Below are 19901 nucleotides of genomic sequence, written 5' to 3'. Positions count from 1 at the left end.
AATCACATAGAACAAAATTGTGTTTCCACACTGATGTATGCAGAAGGAACAGTCAAACAACAAACCCAGTGGTAGCTGACCAACAGAGGGCGATAGGGTGCCAACAGCCTAGTGTTTTAGATTTTTATTTTGAGAATCAAAATGAACAATAGCCACTTATTTTGAGTACATTCATTGTGTGTTTAAACTGGCAATATATTATGTATAAAAATATCTCAATCACAATTCCTGGAGACAATGGCTCAGCTGCGTGGCTGGAGTGACAAGAAAATGACCCAGTCAGTGCAGGAGCCAGCTGATTCCTGGCAAGAGATTCACACAAAGCAACCAGTACGGATCCAATCAATGTTGTCAATTATGAAGCCTTGAGGTATTCAGATATGGCCCCAATGCAAGCCTGTGGGTGAGAGAGTGTGATATGCCACCAGATAACCCACTTATTTCCTCTCACTAGCACAACACTCTAGAAATACACAGAACAAAAATATAAATGCAACTAATTGTTTTGCTCCCTTTTTCATGAACTGAGCTCAGAGATCAAAGACATTTTCTATAGTACACAAAAGGCCTCAATCTCTCAAATATTGTTCACAGTTTTGTTTTAAATCTGTGTCAGTGACTAGTTCGACTAGCACAGATAATCTATCAACCTCACAGGTGTGGCAGATCAAGATTCAGAGGAGGCAGCAGGATTATTACACAGGCGTGCCCGAGGCTGGCCACAATAAAAAGCCACTCAATGTGCATTTCAATGACACAGCACAACGCCACAGATGTCACAAGTTTTGTGGGAGCGTGTGCAAGTGGCTTACTGGCAGCGGGACTGTCCACCAGAGCTGTTATCTACCAGTACTATGTTCGTTTTACTACCATAAACTGCCTCCAAAGTCATTTCAGAGCGTGTTGGTGTCACTAGTGAGGTCAGACACACCTGGATTAATCAGTTTGTCCAGTTGTGTAAGAAACAGTTATGTGCACAAAGCTCACAAAGGGACAGCCTCACCTAGAATATTTTTCACCAGCTGTCACTGGAAGTGCCATATATGGTTACCACCTTATGGCATGCCCCCTATAGAGATTAACTTTTTAATTTAAAACCATCATTTATTCAGCTTTATCCAACTTAGATTTGCAGGACTGGAGCAAATTCTAGCTGCTATGAGTTGATGGCAGGATACAGGGAATATTCTTGATGTGAGTTGTTAAAACTAACCACTACAAAACCATGCAGCTGCACTCTGACCAACAGAAAAGCTCGGGAGGGTTTGCAAATTGTTTTAATATGATTTTCTTGTACCTGTGCTAATGAAATTTTGACAACCTCAGAGCAGGCAAACACTAGCAGGCTCCTGTGAACTTCGAGGCTCTCTTCTAATACGTCTCAACATGGTGGCCAAGTCTATCAGAAACCCGACATATCGACTGTCGTGGGTTGCAGAGAGAATTGGACAAGTATCAGATGAGCCAAAGGTCAGTAAGTCACGTAAAAAAATCCTGAGTGGTCTTCATCAGATAAACAGTTACCATTTCAGTTGCTGATGTGCTTCACTGAGCAGCGCTGATGAACCTGAATCATGATAACTGTCCTCATTACTGACGCAACAAAGTTCCTGCGAAACAAATCATGCACAGATAGCACTTGTAATACTGCTCCTTTGGTTTCCGCTGCTGTGATTGCTTCATTGCGGTTTTGTAATCATAAGTGTTTCCCTTCTTTTCCCGTTTCTCACAAGGGAATGCAAGGAAGTTTTTATAGGCCACTGCGAGCTTTCCTCCAGAGAGCCTGTTCTCCCTGAGTGTTCTCCCCTCCCCCTGACTCTCCTTGCATTATCGCACTTCTTACCTGGCTGTGTGTGTGTGTGTGTGTGTTGTGCAGACACACCCGGTTGCTCCACATCAGCCAATCAGCTTTCAAAGTAAGGCTCACCAAGGAGGTGCACTTCCTGGATTTCGTGAGACAGGAATGGGGCACGAGAGAGGAGTGTGTTGTGTCCTTTTTTTTTTTTTTTTTTTTTTTTCTTAGCCAAGGGGTTGTTCATGTCCGCAGTGTGAGGGACTGAAGCTGAGGAAATACACGGCAGACTTTTGCTTGATTTATGAGAGATTTCCCTGGTTCTCCAGCAGCAGCACCGACTGAGAGGACAAGAGTGAGTGAAAGAGGAGGGGAAAGATAAGTGTCAATCTGTTCAGACTTGTTTGGGAATTTAAGGAAGGAGAAGAGGTGGGGAGAGACAGCAAGAGGCAGCGAGAGGGAAAAGCAAGAGCTCATGCGTAAACATTAACTTTTTACAAGTCTTGAGACAGAAAAAAAAGCAGTTGAGGTTTATTTTGGGAAAAAGGGAAAGACGGCTGTGTCACTCAGACAATGTGAACTCAAGGAGTTAATTTTTCTATGTTGTGCAATCTCATGTTTTTGATCTGAGGGGGGGAGACCACAGATCTGCCTGGGACTCTGCAATCAGGTGAGTCACTCTGGTATATATATGTTTTTCTTCATGGTTTTAAGGTGGCCACTTCTGGTTTTGCTTTGAACACAGATTTAGGTCTTCTCGACTTTAGGGTTTACATGCTACATGCCGTGCCTATGTGTCACAGGCCCTTGCTTTCTGAAAGGCTCCTTTTGGTATGCTGTGCTTTGCAGGTCTGTGCTGCATTTTTTAAGAACTTTGAGAGGGTGTCACCTTTTCTCTGACCCGTTTCTCCCTTTTTTTCCTGTAAAAGTTACTGTTTTGGAACTTTTAGCATGTAAATTAATTATTGCAAGAAGAATTCTGGTACAAACTGCAAGCGTGCAAGCGCAGTTGAATGGAATGCATAACGAAAAAAAAAAACAGAAGTGCATTGTACCTTTTTGTTTTCGTACTAGTTAGGTATTTAAGTTTTCAAGAGCGTCCTGCTTCGGGCTTATATAACCTACATGCTGATGATTTGCTCATGATAATGCCTTGAATCGTTGTCTTACTTCCAAAGTGTTTCTGTTTTCTAGGTTTCCAAATTATGGTGCTATGGGGACCAACAGACCCAGCTGAACCCTCTTTGACACATTTTCTAGCACCAACATGCCTGACCACAAACTTCAGCCAGGTGGAAAACTCTCCCGGGATCCAAGTCCCAGGCCAGTGATGACAACCCAACTGGAACGACAGAGAGATGGCGAACAAGAAGAAAACCAGAGGAAGGAGAGCAACACTGTGAAAATGAGAGACAAAACAAGACACAGAGAAATTGAAAGGACGATGGGAGGATACTACAAAAGAGAGAGAGCACCTGCACCCAGGCTTAGAGAGGAAGAAAGAGAGTGGAGAGAGAGGGTAAGGAGGCAAGAGGAACGAATCAGAAATGGAAGAATGTCGTCAAATTTAGAAGAACGTGAACAACACGCAGAAAGCGGGAATAGGAAAGGTGACACTTTTCCAAGAATGAGAAAAGGTGTTGCAGAATATGACAGGAGAATCATATCGACCACGGAAAGAGGAGACAGAAGGGAGAGAGAGAGGCCCCAAAGAGCTGAGACAGATAAATGGGAACGGGAACGTGAACGTGACAGGACATGGTATGGAGAGAGAGAAAGAGGTGAGATCAGAAGCAGGCCTAAAGAAGAAGGAAAAAGCATGGGAAGGAGGCAAGATGAGCATATACATCAGAAAGAAAAATATCAGGACTACGATGCTGTTTTTCAAGAAAGGAGAAGAGAAATGGCCGAATCATGGCATGATGGAGAAAGAGATACAGCTAGAAAGAGAGATAAACCCAAGTCTAACATAAGAGACAGAGAGGCCAGAATACCTTCGCCACACAGGAGAAGAGAGAGAGAGGCGTACCCTGATAGAAGAGAGAGGGAGAAAGCTCACAGGAGAGAGGGAAAGAGGGACACCAGGAGTGAGGGAGACAGTGTCGAGAGAGAGCTGAAGAGGGAAAGAGTGAGGGACAGAGAGAGAGAGGAGTTGAGATATCAGCACAGTAAAAGCGAGGGGGACACAGAGGGGAACTCTGCAAGGGAGGCAGATCGACGCAGAGAGCGGGACGGGCAGAGAGACAGTGACAGAGAAGGGTACATTTCCAGGAGACCGGGAGGGGAGAAAGACCGACACAGAGAGGATGTCAGGAGAGCAGACAGGGAGGGTGACAGGCGGAGGGAGAGAGACTTCAGGGACGACAGAAGAGAGGATGATAGATATAGAGAAAGAAGGGAAAGGGATCGAAGAGAAAGGGATGTCAATTACAGACCGGCCCCAAAGCAGCCCCCCTCATCCAGTGGTGGTGAGCGGAACAGCGATATGGAGAGTGACGCAAGGTACCAAAGAGACAGTTATGAGACACAGTTGAGGAGGGAGGGTGAAAGACATAGAGAAGAGCGGCGAGATCCAGAGAAAGGTGCAGAAAGAAGTGAGAGAAGAGAAAAGCAACACAGAGACCGAATAGAACTTCCATGTAATGACGCAGAGCAGAGGAGGATGTGGTTGGACCCACGGAGGGGCAAGACTAGTAAAGAAGAGATTGTAGACCAAGAAGGGCACAGAGAAAGGAAAGAGGAGGTGAGAATAAAAGAAGAACCAGATGACATGTTCTTAGAGCAAAGTCATCATGAAAGGCAGACAGGGAGAGACAAATACAGAAGAGACATAGGGCGAGAAACACAAGAAGAAAGTGTAGATAAGGAGGAGGTGGGTGAAATCCTGGGAGAGAGAGATAAGGCAGCAAAGGAACATCTGTCTGACAGTGATGGAGGGATAAAGGGAAGCTGGCAGAGGGGTGCAGAGGGAAAGAACGTGACAGACAGCACAGAGGAGAGTGACAGAGAGGAAGAGGGCGGGGGGGATTACTGGGCTCGTTCTGAGAGTGAAGGAGGAAGTGAGGGCGGGTGGAATCAAGACAGAGAGAGAATGCTGTCAGGAGAGGACGGATTTGTGACTGTGTCCAGTGGTGGAGATGAAGAAGACTACGAGAAGGAAAGCGATGATGAGTTTAAGGACTGTCAAGAATTCTGGAATCCTGGATATACTTATAAAGATCGCTCACCTGTTGGCTCCAAAGGACATGAGGCAGACGAGCAGACCACAGAATGGACAATGACGAGGGAGGAAAATGTTGATGAAGGTGACGACGAAGAGGAACAGGAGAGAGAAAAGCGGCAAAAGTATGTTTTCTGCGTGATTGGTCAAACTCTTCCTCGCTCGGGAGTGAAACCGAATAACCCAAAGCCAGAAGACGATCATCACGACAGCGAGGATGCCAAACAGCAGTCTGATGATGAAGATGATGTACATCTGACACTGAGTAGAGATGAACATCCAGTCGCAAGCAGTGTGGACACAGAAAGAGAGCATCATGCACCAAGAGAAGACATGCTCACCAGCGTAGAACCAGCTGAGGGGCATAGTGGATACTCTCCAAAGCTTCCAGATGCCAACATCACAGAGGAAATGAGGAGCACAGTAGATACCCCACCTGGGTCCATGAATAGAGACTCACAGACTGAAAGGCTCCTTAAAGAATGGCGGGAGAAAAATAAAGAACTGGGAGAATTGAAAACATCTCCTGTCTCAGGTAATCCCTATGACGTTGTTTATTCCCCGGTGAATATTGAACAAATCCAGCCTCTCCTGGATCAGATAAACAGCGGAGCAATGAGCCCAGAAGAGGTGGAAGCCATTCGGATCAGAATCAGCGGCGCGTGGAGCATGTCCGACGAGCCCAAGCGGCATTCCCAAGCCCCGCACCTTAAATGGGCTAAAAATGTGGTGCGTGAGATCCTGGGGCACTCGGATGAACACGCAGTGGACGAAACAAACACAGAAGCACAAGAGGATCAAGGGATCAAGCAGTCTGAGGCAAAGGACAACAAACAAGACGAGGCCGCACAAGCGACGGAGGAGCTGCCTGTTTTCAAGGTGACAGCGGGCGAACAGGACTCGGAGCCCGAGCTGGACGACGAGGAGTTGGGGGAGGAACCGAGAGGTATGGGGCAGAGCCAGGCTGTCATGCATGCTGACCAGTCCACAGCCATGCATGTTGTAACATCTACACACACTCATGATGACACACTGTTAGACACGGAGAGGGAGGAAGATGACGGCACGGACAAACGGACTGCACGTCCCGGTCGAGATCAGTTAGCGGAGGAAGGCGCAGGGGAGAGAATGGGAGAAGATGGCTCTAATGAGGTCAAGTTAACAGAAAGTGAAGAAGGCAGAGAGGAGGAAGTGAAGATGTTAAGTGTAAGTAAAATGCTGTACAAGCCAAACAGCTGCCCCATTCTTAATTACCAAAGTGAGTCTGAACTCCTCAGCCCCTCCAGAGAGGGTGACGGCAAGGAGCTCCACGGCGGACTAGAGGACAGTGAGGACGAACGGCAGGGAGAAGCGTTTGAAAATAGGGATGCTGAACAGGAGGCAGGAAGAATGACGGTGGGAGAACAGATGGACGTGGATAAAGGTGAGGGGAAGGTGGCGGCAGATTTGAAAACAGGGACTCTGGCAAGCTCCTGCAGTTTTCGGGATTTGGGTCCTGAAGCTCGATTACGAAGAAGGGGAATCCGTAAAACCACTGAAAGAAGAAATGAAGAGATTGTACAGGAAGAAGAAGAAGGTGTTGGGAGGGATCGCAGAACCAGAATATTTCCTCCATCAGGTAAAAAAAAAAAAAAAATAACAGTGGAAACACTGTCTAATCAAATCCAATCTACTCCAATGAGTTCAACAAGCTTTGTAATTATCATCCCTCCCTTTTTTTTTAACATTTTCTCTCAAAATCAAAACTCTAATCCACCATCAATAATTATTTTAACCATTTAATCAGAAGGACAGATATTTCTCAGAACAGCCAGCTAACACAGGAAATAGGTTTCCTTTTCATTTTGCACATTACACTTTGATCGCTATCTTCTTGTCACTTCTTGTCTCATTGCCTGAGTGGGATTTTTCTTTGCTTACGCTTGAAGTTCAGCAACAGAGCATGAATCTAGGCCAGACATCAGTGTGACAGTGTTAATGCGCTGATTGCGTACTTTATGAGCAAAACCTGGAAAACGCGTCAGACTTGCATGCAGTGGGTGGGGAAATCAGTAGGAGGTGGAGACAGCCGAAGCATGATGTGAAAGGCTCAACTTCACTTTGTTTTGACAAGCAGAATGAGAAGCAGGCGCTTCACTGACTGGCTGATTCAACTATTTCACTAATTTGATTGATACTGTTTTAAACTTTATTTATTTGTTGATTTATTTATAGTTTTTGTTGTAGTTCATAGTAAATCAGAGTACAGTGTACGGGTGATATGTTGCTGTATAAAGTTTCCTCAAAAGTATTGTATTATATTCCAGACGATGGAGATGACCAGAGCAAAAGCTGGGGAGAAGTAGAGCTAAGGTGAGTTTACTCCAAGTTCTTTATTTGATATTGAAGGATTTCTTGCTTTTTTGTGAAGCTTTTCAGTTTATGTTTGGGACATGAGACAAAATTCACAAAGACGTCAACTGTCTAAAGTTTTATGATGCCAAGAAGGTTAATTTAATGTTGAATTACACAAATTGCATGTTCATCTGTTTTTTTTAAGGTAATTGCTATTTTATTTAAGTATACAGTCAAGACATATTAACTTTAAATTTTACAACAGATTGATTTTTTTTATTGTAATCTTTATAGCCTCCCATATATAGTCTTACAGTTTTTTTTAGTTATGACTGCCATGATATGTAAGTTAAAAGTATAAAAAAACAAAATGAAATGGTAAGCTGCAATATGCTTATCTTCACAGTTTCCTGTGCATCCTGTGAATTCAAATGTGTTGCATATATCTGAACTTATATGCACATTTCGCACTGAATGACATTTTTAGACATTAGTTAATTTTTTAATGCATTCCTCGCTAATATTTGATTCTGTTTTCCCTTTGGCACTGCAGAAATGTTTTGGAAACGATCAACAGACAGAAGAGAAACTCCAGGTTTTTTAGTGAGTATCTATTTTATTTTTGTGTTTATTTTGATTCAGTAACTGAATAGATTTAGAAAGTGCCATTCAAACATTTGAAGAACAAACCAAGCACATTGTAATTTACGCCTATGCTCACAAACTGTTATTGTAAAACGACATTCGTTTTCACAATTTTTTAATTTTTTTGTTATCAATGACTGTTTCGGAAGTGTGGCTATTAGAAAACCATAAATAAGCCATGTGGTTATGGTCATATCTACTCTGATTGCAGTTGGGAAGATCCTGTCTTGGTGGAGCTTTTCCCGTCCAGACTGTGTGATTCATTTTAGCGTGAACACAATCTCACTAACTGTTTATCTGTTACTCAGCACACGCTGGCTGGGAAGTCAAATTACGCAAGAAAAATGAAAGGAGATCTGTGTGCGGCTCACTGTTGGTTCATGCAAACAACATTATGTGTTAAACAATCCGACATGGAAGCAGTTCTCTTGAAGATATTGGGAAAAGTGGGACAGGTGTGTGTGTGCTCACATTATGAGGGGGAAACAGAAGTGTTTGTGCACGCCGCAGACAGGTTCCTGCAAGTGTTCATATCTCAAAACTTCAGGGGAAAAAACAGCTGCTGCTCGGAATAAGCGTTCTGACAAGTATATGTGAAAGGAATGTCAAAGGCAAACATCTCTCCTAACTAACGCCGTTCCTGTCTGCATCTGTCCCTTTTCCCTTCCTTCCTGTACGTTCCGACCTCGATTTTTCTTTTCCATCTCCTCCTGTCGTTGTCGGGTGTCCCGCTGCCTCTCTTTCACCCAGACGCTGCACAGCTCTACCAGCAGTACAGCGAGGAGGCGCAGAACTTTGAGATCCTGCGCCAGTCCCGCTCCGACACCCTGTCTGTGTCTGAGGACAACACAGCGTCTCCCGCTCCGTCGCCTCCTCCCGCCCGCCGACCGCTGCCTCCCCTGCCTCCAGTCCCCAACGTCCTGACCCATGCAGGCTCCGTCACCAGTATCCAAAGCTTGCCTCTCCCAGAGCCCCCCAGGAGCGGAGGCAGGCCTCCGTCTCCTCGTCTTTCCATCTCGCTGAGGCAGTCGGCCTCCCTGTGGCGAGACCTGCCGGCTGTCAGGAACAGCGCCGAGCTGGAGGAGCTCACAGACGACCAGAGGCGGCTGCAGGAGGTACTTTCAAATAGCCTCATCGACGTTTGATTGTTTGATTCCAAAAACAGAATTTCACTCTGTGACATTACTGAAGTCTGCTGGTTTAAATCTCACTGCCAGCAGTTTACTGCCACAGGTCCCTGACACGCTTGAGAAGCAGTTTTCCCACAGGGGTCGACATGGGATGGAATCTGTTGACTCTTCTCGCATTGTTTCTCATTCGGTCGAGCTTGTATGATCCTGTTTGATTTAAATGGAATCATTTCCATTCGTGCATTGTGCTTGATGCGCTGGAAGAATACCAGGACTACAACCACAAAGCATTTCAGTGGATCAGCCTCCAGGATGTTTTTTTTCCCCTCCACTACTCATTTTATCAACAGGAAATTCAAAGATTTTTATCAAGATATGTTGTGTGGTTTCAGTTTTGATCCTTTTTTAAAATAATGACAAATAAATAATAATAATAATAATAATAACAACAAATAAAACACTTGTCATTTGCTCTTTATGATGAAGTGTTTAATTTTGTTTCTTTGAGGTTACGCTGGCTGCTTTTACAGTTAAAGAGAGCTTTATGAGAAACTGCATGACTTTTATGAGTCATCTTATTGCAGTGATTACCACACTCCTCCAAACAGTAAAGTGAAATAGAATATTCGGACTTGCCACATCCCAGAAAAACCCACCAATCAATCAATTTTTATTAGCAGAGGTGTGTCGCTTGCCAGAACTCTCCAGTCACATAGACATGTGTTGCTCTGGAAATGTTGCTTTTGGTCTGTGAGCTGAAGACAGCTGACTGCCTCGACGTATTGAGAAATAATCATTCTTGGAAAATCCCCAGGCTTCTACAGCTACATGATTTTAATCTGATGTTTTTTTGTGCAGTTATCCTTTGCTCAGTATTAACTTTCATAATTTCACTTTCAAGGTACGATTTGAAGTTGTGACCTCAGAAGCTTCCTACTGCCACAGTTTGGACATCGTCGTTGAGCACTTCGTAAAGTCCAAACAGTTGGGATCTCTGCTGACCACCCAGGACAGAAACTGGCTGTTCTCCCGGCTGGCTGACGTTCGAGCCATAAGCCACAGGTTAGACTTTCCTTTTCCCCACCCCCAATATCTCTGAAGTCTGAGATGGCTCGACTTGAACATTCACATATTTTCCAATACAATCTGTTTAAAATGGCTCTGAATGAATCATTTTCTTCTTTTAGTTTTCTGTCAAAGTTGGAGGAGCGGGTGGAATCAGACATGATGCACTTTACAGTGTGCGACATTATTGCTCGAAACTGTCCGCGCTTCAAAATGGTTTATGTGCCCTACCTCACCAACCAGTCCTACCAGGACGCCACCTACCAGAGACTCATGTAAGTCTTTCCTCTGCAGCAAGATCTCTTTCTGGGTCACGAACATATCAATGTGAGAACAAACAAATCTTCCTGTAATTTAAATAAACGCTTTTGATTTTAGTTTTAGCTATTTTGTTTTATCTACTTTCTGTTTGCTTTATATCTTTAATACAAGTTTACCATACAGTTAAAAAAGTATCCTTGTTTTGTCTCATCCTGAATCATTCTATCCTGTTCTGCATGACTAACAATAAAGCAATATCACTCTTCCTGGAAATGCACAGTCCAGCTATTCTCTGCAATTTGTTAGCTTCTGGTTGAGTCTCTCTTCTTTCTTCTTTCAGGAATGAGAATCCGGGATTCAAGCGGATTGTTGAGAAATTAGAGAGGAGCCCTGTTTGTCAGAGACTTCCCCTCCGTTCCTTCCTTGTGCTTCCCTTTCAAAGGATCACAAGAATCAAACTGCTGGTCCAGGTGTGTGTGTGTGTGTGCGCGAAGTGACATGGCTGATGACCCCAACATGTTCTGTCTTGCATCCTTGTAACATGAACTTGCTGTTTCTGTCCAGAATATAGTGAAAAGGACGACACCCGGTACTCCAGAGGCGACGCACGCCATCAAAGCTTTGAAACTCGTAGAGAAGGTAAACTAACGCCCTCTTTTCACTGCGTATGAACACAGAATAGCAACATTCAACGTTGATGAAAAGCTCTTTGCATATTTTAGTTATGCTAATGACAAATTTCTTGTGTTTTTTGTTTTTCTCTCTAAGCTGATTCAAGAAAGCAATGACAGCATCACTCAAATGAAAAGCATCGAGTCCCTCGTTTCTCTCAATGCTAAAGTGGACTTTGCGTGCAGGGTAGGTAGAGACCATAATAATATTTGTGTATCTGCTGTGATAATGTAAAATAAAGCATAACTCTGCAATATGAAAAATAGATCATTGTGAGGTTTATCTATTTTTCCAACTTACCTTTTTTCTTGATACTTTTTAAATAATGAACCTGAGGTGATGAATTCCAGTAATTGCAGCCCTTATTGCTGCATGTCTGTTTGGCGATGACACTTTCTATTGTGCATGAATTCTAGCAGCTGTAGCGCTAATAACCTTTGAGCCATGCACAGGAGAACTGATTCACATCCATCCACTCAATAAAGAACACAGGAAATTATTGAAATGTAGAGAATAGAGGGTCACAGTTCATCAATTTTTCCACGTCTTCCTGCTCCATGACACCTGATTGTATTAGGTGAATCATTAGCAGTCTTCCTGCAGGGCGTTATGACTAAACATGCTGAAAATTAGGTGTGTTGGAACAGAAAAGCAAACATGCAGGACTTTAGAGCTAATATTCAACACTTCTGCTCTTGAATTTTAAGATCTAGATTTCTTTGGCGATGAACGAACTCCCTCTGTCTTTGATATAAATATGCTAATGTTTGTGTTTGTGTGTGTGTGTTTTTTAACGTTTGTTTTACAGACTCTTCCTTTGATCAGTCAGTCTCGGAGGCTGGTGCGTGAGGGTCCTGTCACTGAACTGATGGATTTCTCCCTAAAGGAAACCGAGAGAAATGTTTACATGCACCTATTTAATGACTACCTGCTACTTTCACTACAAAAAGAGTGAGTGTTCACAGCCCGTTGTTTTGTAACACCACAATAATCCATCAGCATTTAGCTACTATCTCTTTCATTACCAGTCTCCACATCCTGTTGTCCTCGTAGCGGCTGTCTTTTTTTTTGTTGCCATCCATGACTTAAGCGTCTTATCACGGTCTTTCCTTCCTCTGTCTCATTTCTCATTTGTAATTTCGCTGCCTGCTCTTTCCAGAGGGGGGAGATTCACAGTCATTGACCACGCTCCCGTGTCAGACCTGCGTGCAGAGAACTGCAGAGTCAAACTTCACTCCCTGCAGAAGAACCTGTTTCGGCTGCACATGACGAACAAAGCCCTGCTGCTAAGGACTGACACACAGTAAGAGACTCAGACAGCAGCGGAGGGAGCTTGTTGTATTGGTTTCCGCATCATGAAACTTTCACTGCAAACGGTATTTGTCTTTTTTTTTGTAGGAGTGATAAGCTACGGTGGATATCAGCTCTCTCCAGGCCGCATCCCGAAATAGATTTTTCTGCTGCTCAAGGTACATATCCTGCTTTAAATGTTATAATGTGATGTTGCTTGTTAGTGGATATTAGATGCTTTCATTTGACTGTAGACAGGCGGAGTACACGCTTGAAAATCAAAGGTCAGGGTACCAGCATTAGAGGGGCTGAAATCTAAATCCTCACCACTAGATGCTGCAAATGCTGCACACCCAGCTGAATTTGAGCTTTGACATTCATACATTTTTTTTAACTCTCACTGAAGTGTGGAGCAAAGTGCAAAATTCACCACCTTTCTCTTACAGGCTATATCCCATAAATATGACCTCTCAAGCAAAGCAAAAGCATTTCAAATCATTTGAAGAAGCTTTTTACCACATGTTTTTTGCATTGCAAATCTGGAGATTTTAAATTCCTATTGTAAAATTTTGGCATCCACCCTGTGACATCAAAACTTATGTTATCTAGAAGAAAAACTCGACTAGAGTAAAAAGACTAGAGTAACTCAGAATAAGAGGCGCATTAATGCAAACACTACTTTGGAGATTAAAAACGAATCTAAAATTTCCCTCACTGCTATTGATTAAACTATTGTCTGCACTTTCAACTGATGGCCAAGTTCAGAGGTCTGTCAATTTTATGGCAGCTGTTGCTGTCAGACAGTAAAAAGAACAGTATCAGGTGTAATCATCAACTTAAATTGACTTCCATTGTTCTCGTAGATGCCGTTTCCAGTGGAAGCAAACATTAGAAACTCTTTTGATGTAAAATCCTATCAGTGCTATTTGAAATTGATGTTAAGAGTGGCAAAGAAGAAATAAATAAACTTGATTTCCAATAGTTGTTTGAGAAATTAGAATATGTGTAGCAGCTCTAGCTAACAGTGGGCATCAGGTAACAGTAGGATAGTAGAGATTTTAAGGAGTCCAGCATTTCAGGGGACAGCCAGGACTTTTTTTTTTAATTAATAACACAGTAAATACACAAAGTAGTTTTGTGCCTGAAAACATTTTACAGAAATTTCCACAACAATTCAACATGACCAACAATTTAAAAAGGTTAGTTATCTTGTGGAAAACTTTTTTTTTTTTTTTTAATGAATGAATGACTACTAAAATAGTTTTTATTTAATTACTGTGAATAATCATCTATTAGTCATATGGAAGAAGGATCGTGCCTTCAATAAATCACTGTGTTCCATTTACTAATATGTAATTATAAAGGACTGGATTTCCGCAGCCTGGGTGGTGCAGGGAATAAAGAGAAATGAGTCAACAAAGCCAGGTTTATAAAGATAATATCAAAGAGGTTGAATTAGACTGAAAGCTCTATGTCTTTGGAGTTTATCCTCTAAGTATCACTTCTTTTTTTTTTTTTGTTCTTTTCCAAACAGATTTTGAACAGATGCAGTGCATCCGAGCTTTTGTTGCTCAGCAGCCGGACGAGCTGTCCTTGGAAAAAGCAGACGTGATTCTAGTGCACCAGCAAAGCAGTGACAGTAAGTCTTACCATGATATTTTTTGCAGAAAATGTAATTTCCCTCTGGAGTGCTTAATCAAGGAGTGGCACTTTTGTTGCAACCGAGAAAAAGGGACTTTCTTAATCAGCGCTGGTTCATTTTCTTGACAGATTGGGTAGAGGGGACCAGACTGTCGGATCGACATCGTGGATGGGTGCCCAAGTCTCATTTGGAAACTATAAGCAACCCTAGAGTCAGACAACGCAACCTGTCGGATGCTTTGAAACTGACGACGGCCACGGCTGCTGTTTGAGCCGATTGCTCAGAACTGGACTGATCACAGTGATATCACGATTCATCCTCAAGAAGACATTTGGTTTTCTACTTTGATTTGCTGGAAATCCTAAATCGTACATTCAGTGATGTTTTTCTGTCAAATTGTTTACTAGAATGTGGATGAAATTGCTGTGTGAATGCATCTCAATGTGCCACTGGGTCGTGCTTGGTTCACTCAGTGGGACAACATCCTGCTGCAGAGAAATGCATGAACTGCTGAAATCTTCTGGAACAAGGACTTTTTGGACTCTAATAACTGCTATGTACAGCACAGCACAGATAGTGGTGGATCATTGTTTAAAGACAAATGTTCCTGGGAGAATTACTTCTTTCCCACTCAAATGTTATTTTTGGAAATTGTATTGTTTGTGTTGAACAAAGTTGAATGATTGAGTATTTGATGGGTGGGACTCTGCATGCAGCAGAGCTGTAAGAAATGTCATGCGAAATCCTTCAAAATGCACAGGGCTTCACAGGTAACACGGATGACATTTCAATGCAACCACGTCTGTAATAAAGCTATATTTGAACAGCATACATGAAATACAATCTGTGATGTGTGTGTGTTTTTAAAACCATTATATTTTTACACCATGGAGGAACAAATAATCTGTGGCAAATGTCGGTAATTTGCACATACCTCGCGCGCTCCAACTGCGGATATTGCCCGGTTATTGATAAATGTCTGCAGGGCTTGTTTACAGGACAAAGTGAACAGAACAGGCGGAGAAAAGGCACACATACCACCACGCTGCGCACGTAGCAAGACCAAGGCGTGACCGTGGGCGTGACTCTGCGGCAGCCTGCTTCAGTTTTCACCCGCTCCTATTGGCTATATATACTGTCACTCAAGCAGAAATAGGTGGGCACACTTCTGGACGGACAGCTCCGATGAGCCAATCAGCGTGGCTCAAAGCAGCTCGTGTTGATATTTTAAAGGACACGCTCCGCTGCCAATCAATTTGCCGCTCTCTGATTGGTTACAGGTGGCAGTGGGCGGGCCCTGTCGCTTCTGTTGTTTTCGTTGGGCAGAATAAGTAGAGCAGTCGACATCTTTGAAGGCGACCACATTCCCGTACTTTATTTTCATATTTTGATCCTGAAAAAAAAACAGGGGAACAAATCAAGGAACCACTGACGTGTTTCTGGAGTTGAGCTGCTTTTAGTGAAGCTTTTTATTATTGCCTTTTCAAGGTATGTAAACGTGAGCGCCTTTTTCAGCCTTTAGCTGCAGCTGTTAGCACTGTTGTTGTTCACCAACACGGTCAACAGCTAACGTCGTCCACCGGTTTGAAGAAAACGCAATGTTCTAATTTATATAGATAATTAAAGACACGCTGCTTGTAGATGACTTGTTTTGCTGGTGGTTGCTTTTGAACGTCAGAATTAGAAAGGCAGAAACGGAGGCGAACGCCTTGCTGCCTTGCTGCTGTTGAGAGGAATGACGTGGCTTTTCTGGACGATGACCCTTGTCCACGAACTGCTGTCACTTTGACCACGACAATCTGCTGCTACTCAGATGAAAACGGACATGTCCGTTCTGTTTGGCTTTCGGTGGTGTCTGACCATGGAATGATTCTTCTTGCACCCTGGGCCTCTCCCTTCTTGCACTGATAACTGTGTTTTCTCGGCCCACAGTCAGTTGTAAACAACTGCCTGCGTGTGGGGGAGCCTCATATGACACAGCTGATAAAACTGTGATCATAGCTGGTTACACCTTTTTTTACTGACCTCATTCTGCTTGTCAGAAGTGGAAAAAAATGGTTTCTTTAATTTTCTGTGTTAACTCATGTATTTTTGTTTTGTTTGTAACAGTAGTTAACATGTACTCATTGTATCTCACACTTGTTCAAGATGCACAATTTCCTGTCTTTTCCTGTCAAAATCGAAACTGTAGATGTTTCCATCTTAGATAAGGACTTTAAGTTAATCAGTAGTAAAAGCAGTTAGTTGCGATCATCACTTACGGGTGAACTATCATTTTGTATGATCCAAGTTGACCCACGACTGCTTTGCCCTAAATTCTTCCTTTACATAAGCTTTCAGCTTTGCTTGAAGCCATCAGAGAGCCTTGAGTTTAACGAGGTCTCAGGAGGTGACGTTAATCCATTAGTTATATAGTTTGAAGTGGTGTTGAACATAGATACACTATACTGTAAGATGTTATTTATATTCTGCATTGCTTTTGTCGTGGATCAAATTGGTCTTGTGAGTAGAGACCATAGTTTTATTAGAAATCCCATCATGTGGAGAATTGTTGCTGCTTTTCTTCTTGTGGCATCAAATGAAGTTTTACTCTAAGAATTCAATGTTTTATGACTTAATATAAATAATACAGAGTATGGAAAGTGGTCATTTTTATCTCATTCAGAACCTTAAGTCCAATAAATCATAGTCCATGTTATGACAGTGTTATTAATAAAGTCATAGTTCCTCACAGTTATGCAGTTGTTGTGGTCATGTGATTCCAGACAAAGTCACGTGCAGACTCTGTCATCTTCCACTCAGTAACGACTCTTCATCACTCTCACTATCACTTGTTGACTGAATGTAGTTGTTGGTGAAGTCAGCCTCTGCTCCCTCTCCTTTGTCAGCCTGGTAAATAAAGCTTTTGTGTGACACTTTGTTTCCTTTGTGTTGTCCTTAGATGAGCAGTCAGTACCAGCGCTCAGTTCCACTGGAGGTGAGGAGAGCGGAAGGAGAGAGAGTTCGGGCCAAACACCCAGACAAAATACCGGTCAGTATGACAACTGGTTTGATTCCAGGATCATTTCATGTTTTCTGTATTTGACACAGTAATAATCAATGACAAGTTAATTATTTGAATGTACAGGAGTTTATTTCTCAATGTTTATGCTAATGTTAATTTTATGTTACTTTTTCATGAAAAAAAATACCAATTTGATGACTTAGAGACATTGTATCTTGAAGCAGTTGTTTATTTTGGACACTGAACTCAGTCTGTATCGCTTCAATTGACTGATGTTTCGTCTTGCAGATTATTGTGGAGAGGGCCCCGAGGTCACGAGCCCCCGAACTGGATAAGAAGAAATATCTTGTGCCCTCAGATTTAACAGGTGAGATAAACAAGCGCATGGCGTTAGTGTGGATAGGAATGCCCCTCTTTATTATTGGCTCAAGTGGCTTCACATCGAAGCTTTGACTCACATGAGATGAGTTCAGGTTAGTTCAAGCAAGTCAGTGAGATGAGTTCAAGCAGGGTGTCAGTCATCCATCTATTTTTCACTGGAATCTTCTTTCTGATTCTCGAAATGCAAATGCATATAAAACGTCATTGCAGATATTTGTGAATTCAGTTTGCAGGTTTTTTTGTTGTGCTGATTCAACCATCCAGTGTTTACCTCTTAACAGTTCCTCTGATCATTGATGGTGTCTGATTAAAATAACCATTTCTTGTCAGCTGTGTGTTTCACTCCTCTTCATCTCATATGAAATAAAACACCTGTTCATAATCCTTTCTCACCACCTCTTTCCGTTCGTGTCTTTCTGTCTTGCCTCAGTGGGTCAGCTGTGCTTCCTGATCCGTCAGCGTGTGTCTTTGAGACCAGAGGAGGCGCTCTTCTTCTTCGTCCACAACTCACTCCCCCCGTCCAGCTCCCCGCTCTCTGCTGTATATGAGGTAATTGCCTCTGCATCTACAGGCGTTCACACAATAATCTGCCTCACCACCCACACATAAGGCCGTTACCGTGGACCTCTGGGAAACTTGTGTGGATAGCTAGAATCTGTTTCAGCAGGAGAAAATGTAACATAGAACATATAAAATATACAAATTAGTCTGTGCATGAAGCATTTGGACTAAAATTTGACATGCTTCTTATTCACATGTTGTGTTCACAGACCGTCTGAATCCATGAAACAGGTTATTAGGCTCACGTTACAGTGTTAGGAAAATAATATATCACTTGCTCTGGCCAGCGTTGTGCAATCATTGACTGTAATATATCACTTGTAAGTGATATATTACTTTGCATTGCACTGGCCTTTCCCAGCCTTACCCAACAGAAGTGGGAGAGAGTCATTTTAAATTTAGCATTTCTAATTTAGGAATTGAAAATAGAGGAAATATACCTTTAATACCAGTTTAAATGTTGAACTTTCAGGAACATGTGTAATATTTTAGTCCACCTGTTGCAGCACTGTCCCAAGTATGTTCCTGTAGTCACATGGTCAGTCAGTCCTGGTCATCAGTTCCAGTAAATTCCCAAACAAGCACCATTACTGGAAACATAGTCGAAGTGCTTCTGCATTTGTCAGTTTGCAGCTGCATAAATACGATGTTTCATATAAAGAAGGGTTTTTTTTTTACTGCAACACTTTATTTTGTAAATGTCTTCACAGAGTTGGTGTGATGCAGAAGTCGATATTCAGCAGTGTTACTTCCTGGCATTGAAAACTAATGTGCTGAACTTTCACTGACCTTTCACTGAATGACAATTAACTATGAATTTGATGTTAAGGGTTGAATATCCCGTAGCCAGTCACAGGTTTTGAGATCAATACTTTTCATAACCAGAACTCCACGAATGCCTCTCATAACAGACAAAACTTCACCAAATCTAAAGTCTCTTTTGATCTCAATATAAGATACTTTACAGGATTCATTTTTAAAAATGGTTTTGATAAATCTTTGATAATAAAGATAAAAAAAAAAAATCCTGGAATTCGTTGTGAACAGTTTTAAACAGGCTTTGGTAACAGGAGACAAGCACATGCATGAACATGTGCTGCGCTCAGCTACACTGGTATGCGAACACGCCAACTCCGTCAGACTTCTCAGATGTTCCCTCGTTCAGTACAGTTTTCTGAAGAGTCTCCAGCATTTCATCTCTTCCTCGCAGTATGATAACTGGTGTTTGGCCCACTCAGTCAGAACAAAACAATCAAATCGATTCCCAGGATTTAGCCAATCGGTGTTATCATAAGAGGGTTGATAAAAAGCAACATTCAGATACATTTGATTCATCAGCTGGATTTTCAGGTCTCAGGCCGTCAGTGTTAAATCGTTCATCATCCTTTGCTCGCTGTGTTCCAGGAGCACCACGAGGAGGACCTGTTTCTCTACATGACCTACAGTAACGAGAGCGTCTACGGTGCCTGAGAACGAACAAAAGACTGGAAAAAGAGACGGAGAGCACATGAGAGTCAACAAAGTGAGACTGTCTGAGGAATGGAACAGTCAAGGCTTCGTGGCATTTGTATTATCTATGTTAGTTTTGATAAGTAACTCCAGTACTTGGCAGAAGGAAAGTTTTTCTACAAGGCTGAAAGGGTTTCTATTTGGGTTTGACTTTCAACAGTATTTTAAGCACTTCAAGTTATGTTAATTTCTTGCTGGGTGAAAGGAAAAGAGGAAGAGTAAAAAAGAATGCATTGGCAAAGGACTCTGAAATGTTGTTGAACGCTCTCATTATCTCTCTGTCATCTGTATTTAATGCAAATAGTTTTTTTTTGTAAATTATTGTAAACTTTTTTTGTGGAAAATAAAGACATTGCCAAAACTTAGATGTTTTTTGTGTGTGTGTCCATCTGCTC

The 19901-nt window shown here is 42.4% G+C and overlaps 2 protein-coding genes across 3 annotated transcripts; both read left to right on the top strand.

The window, feature by feature from the left end:
- The first annotated feature begins 2018 nt into the window (after positions 1 to 2018).
- Positions 2019 to 14886, top strand: arhgef5 (Rho guanine nucleotide exchange factor (GEF) 5). 2 transcript variants are annotated; one of them, XM_030103052.1, is made up of 15 exons: positions 2019 to 2462; positions 2987 to 6630; positions 7319 to 7364; positions 7900 to 7949; positions 8742 to 9106; positions 10023 to 10183; positions 10309 to 10461; positions 10788 to 10917; positions 11012 to 11086; positions 11216 to 11305; positions 11928 to 12070; positions 12279 to 12422; positions 12518 to 12588; positions 13944 to 14048; positions 14180 to 14886. In XM_030103052.1, the coding sequence occupies exons 2-15, from the start codon at positions 3060 to 3062 to the stop codon at positions 14320 to 14322; spliced, it is 5247 nt and encodes a 1748-aa protein (XP_029958912.1). In that variant the 5' UTR covers positions 2019 to 2462; positions 2987 to 3059; the 3' UTR covers positions 14323 to 14886. The 2 variants fall into 2 exon arrangements, with proteins under 2 accessions (XP_029958912.1, XP_029958913.1); XM_030103053.1 differs by having other exon boundaries at positions 2020 to 2462; positions 2987 to 5958.
- A 472-nt stretch (positions 14887 to 15358) lies between these two features.
- On the top strand, positions 15359 to 19864 carry LOC115397050 (gamma-aminobutyric acid receptor-associated protein-like 1). Its single transcript, XM_030103214.1, has 5 exons — positions 15359 to 15539; positions 16993 to 17082; positions 17344 to 17422; positions 17867 to 17985; positions 19402 to 19864. The coding sequence occupies exons 2-5, from the start codon at positions 16993 to 16995 to the stop codon at positions 19465 to 19467; spliced, it is 354 nt and encodes a 117-aa protein (XP_029959074.1). The 5' UTR covers positions 15359 to 15539; the 3' UTR covers positions 19468 to 19864.
- Positions 19865 to 19901: the final 37 nt, after the last annotated feature.

Source organism: Salarias fasciatus, chromosome 11, assembly GCF_902148845.1.
Source record: "Salarias fasciatus chromosome 11, fSalaFa1.1, whole genome shotgun sequence".
Taxonomy (NCBI): domain Eukaryota; kingdom Metazoa; phylum Chordata; class Actinopteri; order Blenniiformes; family Blenniidae; genus Salarias; species Salarias fasciatus.
The sequence above is the reverse complement of the archived record's forward strand: the minus strand, read 5'-3'. Positions and strand labels throughout refer to the sequence as shown.

What these genes read in the sequence shown, in the direction of transcription:
- arhgef5 (XM_030103052.1), top strand. Translation starts at nt 3,060, where the DNA reads ATGCCTGACCACAAACTTCAGCCAGGTGGAAAACTCTCCCGGGATCCA. An exon ending in GTTCGAGCCATAAGCCACAG is followed by an intron (nt 10,184 to 10,308) that starts GTTAGACTTTCC and finishes TTCTTCTTTTAG; the next exon opens with TTTTCTGTCAAAGTTGGAGG. An exon ending in GAATCAAACTGCTGGTCCAG is followed by an intron (nt 10,918 to 11,011) that starts GTGTGTGTGTGT and finishes GTTTCTGTCCAG; the next exon opens with AATATAGTGAAAAGGACGAC.
- LOC115397050 (XM_030103214.1), top strand. Translation starts at nt 16,993, where the DNA reads ATGAGCAGTCAGTACCAGCGCTCAGTTCCACTGGAGGTGAGGAGAGCG. An exon ending in AACACCCAGACAAAATACCG is followed by an intron (nt 17,083 to 17,343) that starts GTCAGTATGACA and finishes TTCGTCTTGCAG; the next exon opens with ATTATTGTGGAGAGGGCCCC. An exon ending in TGTGCCCTCAGATTTAACAG is followed by an intron (nt 17,423 to 17,866) that starts GTGAGATAAACA and finishes GTCTTGCCTCAG; the next exon opens with TGGGTCAGCTGTGCTTCCTG.